Source organism: Fukomys damarensis, unplaced genomic scaffold (assembly GCF_012274545.1).
Source record: "Fukomys damarensis isolate Sample0158 unplaced genomic scaffold, DMR_v1.0_HiC HiC_scaffold_38, whole genome shotgun sequence".
Taxonomy (NCBI): domain Eukaryota; kingdom Metazoa; phylum Chordata; class Mammalia; order Rodentia; family Bathyergidae; genus Fukomys; species Fukomys damarensis.
In genome coordinates, this window is record NW_022900950.1 from 50,347,735 (window position 1) to 50,362,270 (window position 14,536).

A 14,536-nucleotide genomic window follows, 5' to 3' on the forward strand; every position below is an offset into this window, starting at 1 on the left:
GAGCACAGTGATGCTGCTTCCTTCTGACAAAGGCTTCTCAGCTCAGCACATTTTGCAAGCACCGGGCTGTACTGAGATCTAGATAGCAGGATTCTACCTGAAAATACGGTTGCCCCCAAACACATTTGATAATAAGGGTTAATAAACTCACAAGGAAAAACCTAGGTGGGCACAGTCCAAAATAGTTTTGTTTTACCTTACAAATCTGCCTGTAGATGAGTGGTTGTTTAGTGGACTCTGTAGAATTGAGACTCTAGTCTAGCTCTATTCTCTCTTCCCTTTATTTTTTATTATTACACTTACAAGTGAGTATGTACTTCCATTTTAAACCTTTGTCTCACCGGAGGTGGCAGCAAGACTGTTTTGTGCTCACCGAAGTTCTGTGCCACATGCGGGACTGTTCTTTAAACCGAGAAAACAATAAGCTGCCTCCAGAATATTCAACACTCCACTCAGCGTCTCCGTTCCTAGGTGGCCTTTTATTTTTGCAGACATACTTTTATATAAAGGTGAGATTCTTCTCTATACCATTTACTTTCCAAATTCAAGAGATGGGTGGAAAACTGACTTTGGTTTCCTTGAATGTGTCAGCAAAGATTTGGAACACCTGATGAAGAAAGCTGAGCGAAGATTCCATTTAGCTGGGGATTTAGCTCAGTGGTGCCGCCACCTGCCTCGCAAGCACAAGGTCCCAAATTTGATCCCTGATTAAAAAAAAAAAAAAAAAATTTTAAAAAAAAAAAAAAAGAGGGCCAGAGATTTAGCTCAGTGGCGCCACTGCCTGCCTCACAAGCTCAAGGACCCAAGCTAGATTCCCGGGAAAAAAAAAAAAAAAGAGGGCCAGAGATTTAGCTCAGTGGCGCCACTGCCTGCCTCACAAGCTCAAGGACCCAAGCTAGATTCCCGGGAAAAAAAAAAAAAAAGAGGGCCAGAGATTTAGCTCAGTGGCGCCACTGCCTGCCTCACAAGCTCAAGGACCCAAGCTAGATTCCCGGGAAAAAAAAAAAAAAAGAGGGCCAGAGATTTAGCTCAGTGGCGCCACTGCCTGCCTCACAAGCTCAAGGACCCAAGCTAGATTCCCGGGAAAAAAAAAAAAAAAGAGGGCCAGAGATTTAGCTCAGTGGCGCCACTGCCTGCCTCACAAGCTCAAGGACCCAAGCTAGATTCCCGGGAAAAAAAAAAAAAAAGAGGGCCAGAGATTTAGCTCAGTGGCGCCACTGCCTGCCTCACAAGCTCAAGGACCCAAGCTAGATTCCCGGGAAAAAAAAAAAAAAAGAGGGCCAGAGATTTAGCTCAGTGGCGCCACTGCCTGCCTCACAAGCTCAAGGACCCAAGCTAGATTCCCGGGAAAAAAAAAAAAAAAGAGGGCCAGAGATTTAGCTCAGTGGCGCCACTGCCTGCCTCACAAGCTCAAGGACCCAAGCTAGATTCCCGGGAAAAAAAAAAAAAAAGAGGGCCAGAGATTTAGCTCAGTGGCGCCACTGCCTGCCTCACAAGCTCAAGGACCCAAGCTAGATTCCCGGGAAAAAAAAAAAAAAAGAGGGCCAGAGATTTAGCTCAGTGGCGCCACTGCCTGCCTCACAAGCTCAAGGACCCAAGCTAGATTCCCGGGAAAAAAAAAAAAAAAGAGGGCCAGAGATTTAGCTCAGTGGCGCCACTGCCTGCCTCACAAGCTCAAGGACCCAAGCTAGATTCCCGGGAAAAAAAAAAAAAAAGAGGGCCAGAGATTTAGCTCAGTGGCGCCACTGCCTGCCTCACAAGCTCAAGGACCCAAGCTAGATTCCCGGGAAAAAAAAAAAAAAAGAGGGCCAGAGATTTAGCTCAGTGGCGCCACTGCCTGCCTCACAAGCTCAAGGACCCAAGCTAGATTCCCGGGAAAAAAAAAAAAAAAGAGGGCCAGAGATTTAGCTCAGTGGCGCCACTGCCTGCCTCACAAGCTCAAGGACCCAAGCTAGATTCCCGGGAAAAAAAAAAAAAAAGAGGGCCAGAGATTTAGCTCAGTGGTGCCGCCACCTGCCTCGCAAGCACAAGGTCCCAAATTTGATCCCTGATTAAAAAAAAAAAAAAAAAATCTTCAAAAAAACAAAAAAGAGGGCCAGAGATTTAGCTCAGTGGCGCCACTGCCTGCCTCACAAGCTCAAGGACCCAAGCTAGATTCCCGGGACAAAAAAAAAAAAACATTCCATTTGGCTCCTTACATTGGGTCATATATATAGAAAACTGAATGAAGCAAGCACTGACTTGTGTTTTCTTCCTGAGCAGTCCATTGGGTTGAATTTCTTAAATGTGATGCTAAATGCTAATAATTTAATGCATATGCTAGCATCAGGAAACCCGAGGCCAATTATGCCATAAAACGTAATCAGTATGAACAAACCAAAGGAAGATCTTTTTCGAACTAGGAATATTTTTTAATCTAACTGGGATTTTTATCTCGTATGCTCATTACTCCTTAGCATGTTGGTTCCATCTTTCAACCCAAACTGAACATTTTCTGTATTTATTGTTCTCTTGTTTTCCCTGGGAGAAAGTCATTTCTATTTCATTCACCTACCACCATACCCTTGAAATGCCCCAAATTTACTACATGCTCTGCTAATGCTTGAAAACACCATGATGAATAGGGTTCCTGGACTTTATCCAAGAGGACACAGTGGACAACATCTCCATCAAAAACTCTGGAGCCAGGCATGGTGGCACACGCCTGTAATCCCAGCACTCGGGAGGCTGAGGCAGGAGGATCGCTGTGAGTTCAAGACCAGCCTGGGCTACACAGTGATTTCCAGGGCAGTCTCAACTACACAGTGAGATCCTGTCTCCAAAAAATAAATAAATAAAGCAAAACTCTGGGAAAGTGTCTTAAACAGAGTTAGCAATAATCATTGATATACTTCTTGAGCTGAGAATTATTTAGAAGATTTGAAATTCACTAGAGGCAAAGGATATCGCAGGAAGCAAGCATAGTTAAGTCCTAGAAATGGGAGGTAGGAAGATGTATGGTTGTTTAGGAGTTCCTGATGGTTCTGTATGTTTGAAACATGAGTGTGTGTATATGTGTGTATGTAGGGGGGAGAAAACAAATTGGAGATGTATTGAAAAAGGACAGCAGAGCCAAATTAAGAAGGGCTTATAAGCCACATGAAAGAGTTTGACCTGTGTTCTTTGGGCCATAGAGAGGCCCATTCACTTTGAATGACAGGACTATAACTTTACTGTGGAAGAGAAATTCTGTAAGGAGGAAAAATAGAATGAAGAGAAATAAGTTGATCTGGGGAGACTTGAGAGGTATCTTTGAGCCAATGTAAGTACTGGTTTAGTAAGTGTGATTTTTCTCATGAGAAAAAGTTGCAGAGGGCATTTTTGCTCTCTACATATAATCCTGGGAAGTTGTTTTAACACAGAAGTGAGACGTTGCTCTTATTTCAGGGATTAAACTTGACATCTGTGTGGAAAATCACGGGAGAATTGGGCTTTGTTTAGAGGCAGTAACTGGAGGAAGATAGTCACTGTGTTATGTAAGAAAACTCCTGGGGCACTCACAAAGAGGTGACCTCATTTAGGGAGGCCCCACAGAGGAGGCTCAGTCATGGGCCTCCTGAGTCTCAGTTTGAGAATAGCATGCTGTAACTCTAGCCCTTGGAGGTCTTTCATGAGCAGTTTGTCTGCTCTCACAAACCTGAACCAGGAGGTCAACAAACCTACATGTGGTTCAACTTCTGCCTCTCTTCCTTTCCAGAAAGGAGTAGCCTGAGGGAATGAGGGAATGGTAGCTCATCTCTGCTCTGTAAAATTATAAGGGTTGAAGAATCTTCTTTTTTTTTTCAGCTTTGAATTTATTGGTACATTTTAGGGATACAGTACAGTTACATTCATTGTTGGGATCTTGTACCTCTACATGACAAGTCTTGATTCTCATTTTTTCCCCTTACCCTAGCCCTCCCTTCACCGCCTCGTCCCCTCCCCACCTACAAACACTTTATTTTCATCTTTTCATTATCTCACATTTTTTTCTTTTCCCTTATTACCCTTCCCCTACCCATCCCTTGAAGAATCTTCTTAATAAATGTTCTCTTTAAAAATCACAAGTTCTAGCCAGGCATTGTGGTGCAAGCCTATAATCTCAGCACCTGGGAGGCTGAGGCAGGAGGATCAGAGAGTTCAAAGGCAGCCTGAACTGCATAGTGAGACCTTGTCTCAAAAAAAAGAAAGAAAAAAAAATCAACAATTCTAAGGATGTTTCTAACGTATATCTTACCTTTGGGCTAAAGTATTTCTAACATTTTTATTTAATAAATCCCTCTGTATTTTCCCTTTATCCTGTCACTTTTGGGGCTGTTCAAACATGGAGTTGTTTCTTGAGTTGTATGATTCCTTTAAGCGTAGTATCACTGGTTGGAGTCCTTTGATTCATTTTCCATTTCTCACATTTCTTTCCTTCTGCTTGTTCCTCCTGACCAGTGCTTTAAAGAAGGTATTTGCTTTGCTTTTCACTTTTACAATCATGTTTCCTTTTAAACTTATTATAAAAGAATGTAGTGTTATTACACCCCTCCCGTGTAATGGTGTTCAGATGATCTTCTGTGACATACCTAGAAAGAAAAGAAAATTTCTACCCTCTTAAATGCCACAGCAACTTAATCTCCAGAAATCATTCTTGATTTGATTCAGGTACACACTGAATATCCTCGAAGATATAGGTGGTGGGCAGAAGGTCAATGATGACATTATCATCAGCTGGGTAAATGAAACACTGAAGGAAGCAGAGAAGAGTTCATCCATCTCTAGTTTCAAGGTAAAATTTCTAGTCTTCTGTTAGAGGCCACTTGAGCTCTGTGCTTATCCTCATTGTTTTCCTTATAGGTTAAATGAGCTTCAGTGTTAGAATCCAGGCTCCCCCTCCCATTTTGACTTTTTAAAAAATGACCCATTTGTAGTTTTGATGTTCATTGGCCATTTCACTGGCAAATTACTCTCCACTTTCTCCCATAATTCTTCATTTTTAAAAGCCATTATTTTAAACACTTCGCTGTAGACCTTGTTCTTTCAAAGTAACATGAGATTAAAACAAAAGTGACACGAGATATTTCTTAAGTAGGCACACACTTCCATGGTTTAGATTTTGAACATTCTAATGGTGAAATCTAAAATGCTAAAAGATCTCCCATGTGATGTTTTACAAAAACCAATTGTGCTATGTATCCAAAACCTACTTTTATTAATAACAGCATTATATTTTATTAAATTTCTTAACTCACCCATACTAGACCCATATTATAATAGTGTCTGTATCTCTTAACTATAAAAATGAGGGACCCCTTCAGAGATGCCCTGGCAGGGTGAGTGTGGTGGTGCATCATGATATCAATCCTCTGATTAAAAATTAAGGGAAAAAAATGAAAACCTCTCCCTGTCAGGAAGGGCAGAGGTGGATCTGGGTAGGGCTGTCTCAGGTATATCCACCAGCTACCAGCTGGCCAGACAGTGGCCACCTTTGCTCTGCCTCATGACTGCCTTTGCTCAGTCCACATTGCAGACCCAGAGGTGGGAGTGGAGGCTGGTGACTGAAGAGAGCAGATCCTTCCAGAAAGAAAAGCCAGAAGGAGCCCCAAATACCAATTTACTCTGAGTACCAGGAGCTTTGTTCATAAGTTCCTCTTCACGGACACTGTGAGGTCAGCTGTAACTGTGTTCCTTTTGGAAACAATCCTGGTCCCTCGTCCGTCTCTGCTCCCAGGTGCAGCCACTTCTCTGACTGTCAGCACCTCCTTGACACCGTGGGCCAGAAGCAGGAAGGAAGATTTCAGTCTCCCCAGTTTGCTTTCCCTTGTTCTTCCTCAAAAGGTTCTGTGGAGATGGAAGCCAAAGCTAATAAGGAAATTAGATTGTGATTCTACCTTGGCTTTAATTTTGCAGTGTTTCTTTTATTATCCAAGCATAAATCAAAATGGTAGTTATTAAAAACTATTATTCTACCTATACAGAAAGACTGATTTTGAAAAACTAGCACCTGATCTGGCTCCTGGATCTTGTTTCTTGCTAAGAATTTATTCTGATTCGGTTCCTGAAAGTGTGATCACCCCTCACCGTGCCTTGCTGGGGACACAAAGTTGCACTCCCAGGTCCCCAGGACTATGGTCCTCTCCTTGAGCAGGAGACAAAAGAACACATGACGTAGAGGTTTGTGATTCACACCCCAGGTGCATTCGTAGTGTAGACATGAACATCAAATGCAAAGAAACCAGGATTTTAATCCAGAATTTAGAGTTCAAATCCCAGCTCTACCTCAGAAACTCCTTCTACTCACCTTGAAATTACCATTAAATGTGGAGACTGGAGGTGATAGAGCATGCACTTGGCATATGTGAGAGGCCCTGAGTTCAATGCTCAGCAGCAGTACATAAAATGTTGTGTCAGTGAAAAAAACAAACAAATAAAAAAACAAAGTAGAGCTCCACCCCCCCCAGAAGATTAGATTTATGGTGACAATCAAGCGAGATAACCTGTGAGACAGCACTGGGCAACTGTGAGGCACCAGCAAGTCCTAGTTACTGTGTTTTTTTTAATCACATCGTTGCTCTTGCTGTTTCCCTGGCAGTGGCCGTTTTGTTTCCCTAAAGCCTCCAGGAAAAGGGCATCCGTTGGTTCTCCTGTCCCCTGGCACCCTCCTCACCTGTCACTCACTTTGCTCCCCGTGGGAAGTGGGTTTTTCTGACATCATTAGTCTCTTCTTCCTTATGTTATGTGTTTTTGTTTTTATTTATTTTTCTTTGCCGTCCTAAAGATTGGATGCAGGGCCTTTGCACGGATCTATATCCCCCATCCCCCTCTTACTGCCCCCTCCTTGAGATGGGGCCTCACTAACTTGCCCACATTGGACTGAAACTTGCAATCCTCCTGCCTCAGACACCCAGGGTGCTGGGGTTACTGGAGTACACCGCCGTGCCCAGCTTGACGGTTTCATTTTAAGTCATTCCTTCATTTACTCTACTGCGTAAACAGCAGGTAAAAGATGTCTTCCGACCTTTATGTTTTTCTCTAGTTGTGTTAGCTTCCTTCCATTGATTATTTAAGAATGCCTCCTGCTGTTGGCAGAGAGTAAGTTTTCTCTGCAGTTACTGGTAGCCCTGCAAAAACTACAGTGGATTTGAAACGCCATGTAGGATATTGTGGCACTGCCAGACAAGGATGTATACATTTCATCTTAAAGAAGAAGAACAGAAATAACCTTGGGACTTGTTGACAAAGCCTCCCCCACTTCTTTTGATGTAGGACCCGAAGATTAGTACAAGTCTTCCCGTTCTGGACCTCATCGATGCCATCCAGCCAGGCTCCATTAACTATGAGCTTCTGAAGACAGAAAGCCTGGATGATGAAGAGAAGCTCAACAATGCAAAGTAAGTGAATAAACCTGAGATAAGGGGGAAGAGCCGGCTGGCAGCTGGGTGTTGCAAAGTCTGGTGCTCATGATGTTGGGTACTTTCTTTTCACTATTCCTGCTTTTCTCATTAACATCACATTACATGTGGTACAAGTGCCGGTTAAAGTTCTTTGTGTTAGAATGAGAGCGAAACAAAATCCAGGAATATTCTTGTAATTCCTAAGTAACTCTATGGTCTCCTAAGACCAATTTCCTAACCCTGATTTATAGGAGATTTCCAAAATGAAGCGTGTGCATGGCAAAGCCCAAATATAAGCACACCATTCATGAATCTGTGGATAAAAAATGGAAGGCAGGGTCAAGTTCACACGAGTCTTCACAGCTGGAGAACAGCTGTCACACACTGCCACTTTAGGTCTCCACATTATTTTTTCACTGACACAGCATTTTATGTACTGCTGCTGAGCATTGAACTCAGGGCCTCTCACATATGCCAAGTGCATGCTCTATCACCTCTAGTCTCCACATTTAATGGTAATTTCAAGGTGAGTAGAAGGAGTTTCTGAGGTTGAGTGACTTGCTGCGAAGGGGTAGAGCTGGAATTTGAACTTAAAATTCTGGCTTAAAATCCTGGTTGTTTTTTTTTTTTTTCCTCAATGTTTCCTCTAGAATGAAGGTCAGCAAACTGTAGGCTCTGAGCCAGATCAGGCCCATAGCCTACATTTATAAATAAAGTTTTAGCCTGGCGTGGTGGCACATGCCTGAAATCCCAGCACTCGGGAGGCTGAGGCAGGAGAATCACTGTGAGTTCAAGACCAACCTGGGCTACACAGTGAGTTCCAGGTTAGTCTCAACTACATAGTGAGACCCTGTCTCAAAAAACCAAAAAGAAAAAAGAAGAAGAAGAAGTTAACCAGCCTCTGTCCTAGAGACACCTTCCTCAGAGCAGGTCCTCTCAGTTTCCCAGGGCTGCCTTTACATGGTACCACATCGACTGAGCGGTTGAAACAACAGAAGTTAGCACTTTCACAGCTGTGGAAGCTGGAAGTTGGAATCAACACTGTCAACAGGGCTGCTTCCTCCTGGAGGCTCTGGGCAGAACCTGTCCCGTGCTCTCTCCGAGCTGCTCTAGGGCCAGTGACCCTTGACATTTACATGCTTGCAGATACATCATTCTGGTCTCTGCCACTGTCTTACCACATGCCTCTGCCTTCACATGGCTCTCTCCTCCCATGGCCCTTTTCGTCTTCTTCTGAGGATGCCAGCTGTGTTGGATTAGAGCCCATCCTACTCCAGCATGACCTCATCTTAACTAATTACATCTGCAATTTCCCATTTTCCAAATAGAGTCACAACTGAAGGTACTTGGCTTTAGAAATTCAACATAACTTTTTGGGGGAAGGGACACAACTGAACCCGTACAAAAGCCTAGAATCGGTAACTGTCTGGTCCCCGGCATCCCTGCCTTAGAATCCCAACTATGCCATTCTCTCCGTTCCTGATTTTGGAAAGTGTGTGGATATTTAGCACAATCCAATGGAGAGAGGATAAATCATTAAACTGGAATTACAGTAGTGTGAGGGATGATGCAGAAGGCAGAGGGAATACAGGACACCATGGAAGCTCTACAGCAAATACCATCTAAACCAAGCTAGATTGAGAGGACAAGGAGAGGGAGATTGACAGGCGGATGACACAGGAAGAACATCAGCCCAGAGAACACATGGGAAGGACTCCGAAGGTTTTTTAAAAAAAATGAAAAACCTTCAATCCTGCTGGTCAAAGGGGTGTGATTAGGTTTAAGGCATTTGCCAATGTCATAAGCTGTGCAGCTGAGACCCAGAGTCTGATTTCACAGCCCAGGCTCCTACGGACTCTCCCATGAGGGCAAGGTGCAAAATTTTGACTGCCTGTGATTTTATTCCAAAGTTTACTTCCGGAGTTGTATGTAATTCTCCTCTACACTGTATAATGAAATCAACATTACTCCACTAATGACTGAGCAGTGGACATAAGAAAAGAATAGGATTATTCCCGCCTGACGTTCTTCATTTAATTTCATCAATAAAGAAAGAGTAAAGTTTTTCAGGAGAAAGGAATGGGGCCTTCGGTAGGGTGGAAAATCTCCGGAGTAACCATAGTAAGAGGTTGCTAGAGAACAAGTGAGGTGAATAGAAGAACTGTCAGGAAGTATTTTGGGCTCATTTTAAAGTGGATTACAACTAATAAAAATTATCTTTGTGTAACTGTCACTAAAACAAAGGTATCTAATATAGCTATCATAATTTATATGAAAAATACAGAATATAAAGCTTGCTATTCTAATATTCTAATGTAATATAAACACATGTATATGTGGACACAGATTGGAATGAATTAAGGAATAAAAGAAATGATGTGTGAGCTTACTGTATTACAGATACATTTTCTTCTTTTCTATGAAAAGGATTCTGTAGTTGAAATATAGTCTGCAAGCTTTTTCTAGAATAACTTCTTACTCAGTTCTCAGATTATTTTTCTGCCATGCTGTATAGCTCAAGAGAATACTCCTTGTTAGGCATGGTGGTGCAGGCCTATAATCCAGCATTCAGGACCTGAGGCAGGAGGATCTTTGTGAGTTCGAGGCCAACCTTGGCTACCTGCGCAGTGAGTTCAAGGACAGCTGAAACTGCACAGAGCATTCCTGTCTTTAAAAACAAACAGAAAAATTCCTGGTGTGGGTATAAATAGCGGCAGGAGCTAGGGAGGGTTTCAAGGACAAATGCTGCCATTGTTCACTGTTTTGAGGCTGGATGGTAACACCGGCCCTTTGTTGGGTCTGTGAAGTTGGGAGGATGCCCGTGGCGGTCACCAGTGACCCCATGCCTGCATTCTGTCCTGACCGCAGGATGAGTGTAACCATGGTCGGGAGATCCGCTTCATACACTGATCTTCAGACACTTCTTCATTGTCTTCTCTTCTCCCTTTCAGGTATGCCATCTCTATGGCCAGGAAAATTGGAGCAAGAGTGTATGCTCTTCCGGAAGACCTGGTTGAAGTGAACCCCAAAATGGTCATGACAGTGTTCGCTTGCCTCATGGGGAAAGGGATGAAGAGAGTATAAGGCCCCGTGAGGCAGGCTAGATGTCAACACACTGAATCCTGAGGGCCCCACCCAGGGTGCATGAGGACCATTCAAGCCATTCCAAAGTTCTCAACTCGGTGACATTATACAAGACTCCAAAAAGTGCGTATTCACTCAGCCAAGTAGCCTCTCCTGTACTTAACAGAAAACGCTTACTTTTTTTCAGAAGACCTTGGCTCCTATAAATATTTTTTTATTCTTGATTTTTTTTTCCTTCTCTGAAAATGTAAAGAAAATAAAAAGAAGTTATTTTCCAGGCACCCTTTCTGCTTTTGCAGTTAGGATAGAAACTGCAGTGTTAATACTTGACCTAATCTTTCAGACTGGTTACATTTGGCTACCTTTTTCTTCATTCAACATGCAGACCACGAAGAGGGGATCATGAACCTGTCTTGTCACCTGTTGACTGAGGCTGATATATGATCTTTTACGAGCCTCTTCTACCCCTTTCTCCTGCCTCGTCTCCCAGTGACTTGGCCCCACTCCCTCTTCGAAGCATGCCTGCTCTGTGGCCCACGTTTTCCTGCCATCCTCCTTGGCCCCTTGGAGCATCCTGATGAGTCAGTCGGGCTGTTGAGGAGCCGGGTGTCTCCGGCAGCATACAGAAGTAAACCTCATCATCAAGGCCTTTCCTCAGAACCAAGGTCCCAAATGTCATCAGTTTTCTTTTGCTTTTTTTATTAAGTAAGAAATCCTCTGTTTTTAAATCTACAACTTAGTCTCAGGCCAGATGTAGCACCTTGAACACCCTCAGGTAGATTAACAACTCTGGCAGAAGACTGGAAGTTGTAATAGAAAAGAAAGCCACGAAGGGGCAGTGTGGAGCTGTCCCTAAGCGCCTGTCCTTCACGGTGCTGCCTCCATGTATTCAGCCTTGCTCCTTAGATGTAATTACCGTGACATGGCTAAATACCTGTGACATTTGGGAGCTTCCTTCTCAGCTTTCATTTGTTCTTCAATATCAGCTTATGTGATTGCTGCCAGGCCATAAGATCAATGTTTACCTTTTTTGGTACTGCAAAAGCTTTGCCACCCCTCTGCTCCAGGGGACAATATGTGCCAATTAACAGCACCTTTGTTCCCCCCACACACACACCCCTAGCCAGAAGTCAAAGGTGAATGAACTTATGCTGGATAAGAACTGCCTTTTGCCGGGTGTGGTGGTGCACGCCTGTAATCCCAGCACTCGGTAGGCTGAGACAGGAGGATCTCTGTGAGTTCGAGACCAGCCTGGGCTACATAGTGAGTTCCAGGTCAGTCTCAACTACATAGTGAGACCTTGTCTCAAAAAGCAAAACAACAACAGGAGGATCTGTGAGTTCGAGACCAGCCTGGGCTACATAGTGAGTTCCAGGTCAGTCTCAACTACATAGTGAGACCTTGTCTCAAAAAGCAAAACAACAACAACAAACTTCCTTAGGAGGAGCTAATTACCTTGACATTTAAAAACTTTCAAACAATTCTAGAAGAATGTACCAAAGGCTAAAAAAGCAGCAGAGCATTGTGATCCAACGCTAGATTCCAAGTCCTGGTAAATGGGCTCATTAGTGAGGTATCTTCTTTAGGGGTCCTATGTAATGGAACTTAGCCATTTTTTACAGCAATTGCAATGCATTGCCTGGATCCATTCCTTAGCATTGGGCTCAGGAAGTTAATATATGGCTCCTTTCAGCTCATAACCAGTATTTCTGCTGCATCTGAATGCAAAGTAGTTTGCTTTGACTGTAGCCTGAACTTCATATAGCCCTAGATGATTTTTCCCCATCTGCCTTAAGGAAGGAAGAATGTTATTGGAAATGAAGATAAAATAATGCTCAAAATCTTTCCAAATAAAATGTTCCCAAGATCAAGCGTCTCTGGATGTTTCCTTATGAACGTTCGATAACAGTGTACTATAACCCACTCTTTCATTCCAGTGACATGCACTCAGTGCCTAATATAAGCCAAACAATGTGCATGGTTTTAGGAATGTGCCATAAATAAATGAGACCAGCATCATATGCAGTTGATCAGGAAAAACACATGTTGCACAATTAAAATGAAAGGTGCTGTACATGGTATAGAAGGCAAGGTGAGATGTAAGCCTATGGCAGGAAACTAATGAGGGAAATGTTTTAGCTAAAACACGAAGGATAAATAGCAGCTGGTTAAGTGAAGAAAGTGGAGCCATGAATTCTCAAACACAGGGACTCTGGTCATAAAGACAGACTCTGGGATTGGTACAGAATGCCTTCTTCAGTGAATTGAGAATGCGTTTTTGGAGTTGGCAGTGCTTGGGGACTCCACTCCCTCTTGACTGGGCCTTACACTGGCAGGAGAAGGTGTATTTAAGGTGGAATGAGGCAGGACTCCACTGCAGCCAGTTCCCTCCCTCTAGGCTGGGCTCCTGAGACAGAGAAGACCTGCCACCAGGTAGGCACCTTGACTTTGAGGAGCCACACCTGCATAGAGGCTAGGAAACAGTTTTGTTTTTCTTTTTAGCTTAAAACATACATTCCTTAATGTTTGCAGAGTTTGCATATATATTTAAAACCCTGAACCACTAAAAATTAGGAACCTCACATATTATTAAATAATGATACAGGAAACTGAGTTTTTGCACCTAAGCTGTATGCCCCAATACCACTGGCTCATTACTTTTTAAACAAATTTTATTTTATCCCTTTCCCCTCCCTCCCCAATAACCCTTCCCTTCCCTATGTACAAAAGCTTTGTTTCCATTTGTTTCTTCTATTTTTACTTTTTTTCTTGTCCCATCTTTTCTCCCTCCCTCCTCCCTCGTTCCCCTTCCCATTTGAACACTTTCTTCCCATTTCCCAATATCTATTATACATTTTAGTCCTTTCCACTGTCGGTTTCTCACACCAGAGAAATAATGAGGTATTTAAACATGTATGTCCAATTTATTTCACTTAAGAGTATGGCCTCAAGGCACATCCGTTTAGCTATAAGTGTCTGAAGCTCATCCTTTATGGCAGAGCACTACTCCGCTGTATAAACCACATTTTCATCCATCAGTTGATGGGCATTTGGGCTGTTTCCAAGATGTAGCTATTATAAACTGTGCCACTATAAACATGGGTGTGCATATACCACTGTGGTATGATGTTTTTAATTCTTTTGGGATGGTGCCAAGAAAAATAGTTGAGTTAAATGGAACCTCTGGTTTTAACACTGATTTCCACAGTGGTTGTACCAGTCTACACTCCTACCAACAGTGCAGAAAGTTTCCTTTTCCCCCATAGCCCTTCCATCATTTGTTATTGGTTGATTTCTTAATAGCAGCCATTCTTTCTGGAGTGAGATGGAATCTCAGCATTGTTTCAATTTGCATTTCATGAATAACCAGTGATGTTGAACATTTTTTTATATACTTGCTTGTCAGTTCTAATTCTTCATCTAAGAAGTGTCTTTTCAGATGCCCATTTTTGGGTTGGGTCTTTAAATTGGGGGAGGTCTGGTTCTTTTAGTTCTTTATATATTCTAGATAATAGTCCTTTATCTGAATACGTGGTAAAAATATCTTCTCATGCTGTGGGTTGTGTGATGATTTCTTTTGCTATTCAAAAGCTTTTTAATAAGATGAGGTTTAGCTGTTGATCCTTTGTAGTACTTCCCATCGGTCTGGGGTTAGTTCATGAAGTCTTTGCCTACTCCTATGTCCTCAAGCGTTCTACCTATTCTGTGTTCCAGCAGATTTAGCATTTCCATTTTAATGTTTAGAGCTTTGATCCATTTTGATTTTTGGTTCGTGCATGGTAAAAGATACGTGTCCAGGTTCAATGTTCAACATGAAGAAAGCAGCTTTTCCAGAATCAAATATTAAAGAGGCGATCTTTCCTCCAACCACTGGCTCATTTTTGAGGGTGATTTTTCCTAGTCTGAACATTCTTGCAGCTTCAATACTAAGGACATAACTGCCTTTCCTACACATGAAGACATTATAAATATTAACTATTGTTATTAAGTATTGAATCTCAAAAAGACTGAACAAGTACAGGAGAGCAGAATAAGTATTATCAAGAAAAACTATG

General features: G+C 42.6%; 1 protein-coding gene across 6 annotated transcripts in view; it reads left to right on the top strand.

The window, feature by feature from the left end:
• Positions 1-11,507, top strand: part of Lcp1 (lymphocyte cytosolic protein 1) — a 76,796-nt gene extending 65,289 nt beyond the window's left edge. For all 6 annotated transcript variants that reach the window (XM_033759885.1, XM_010637026.2, XM_033759886.1 and 3 more), the window contains 3 exons: positions 4,669-4,792; positions 7,270-7,394; positions 10,349-11,507. In XM_033759885.1, the coding sequence (XP_033615776.1) occupies positions 4,669-4,792; positions 7,270-7,394; positions 10,349-10,481 (382 nt within the window). In that variant the 3' untranslated portion in view covers positions 10,482-11,507. The remainder of the gene's footprint in view (positions 1-4,668; positions 4,793-7,269; positions 7,395-10,348) is intronic.
• Positions 11,508-14,536: the final 3,029 nt, after the last annotated feature.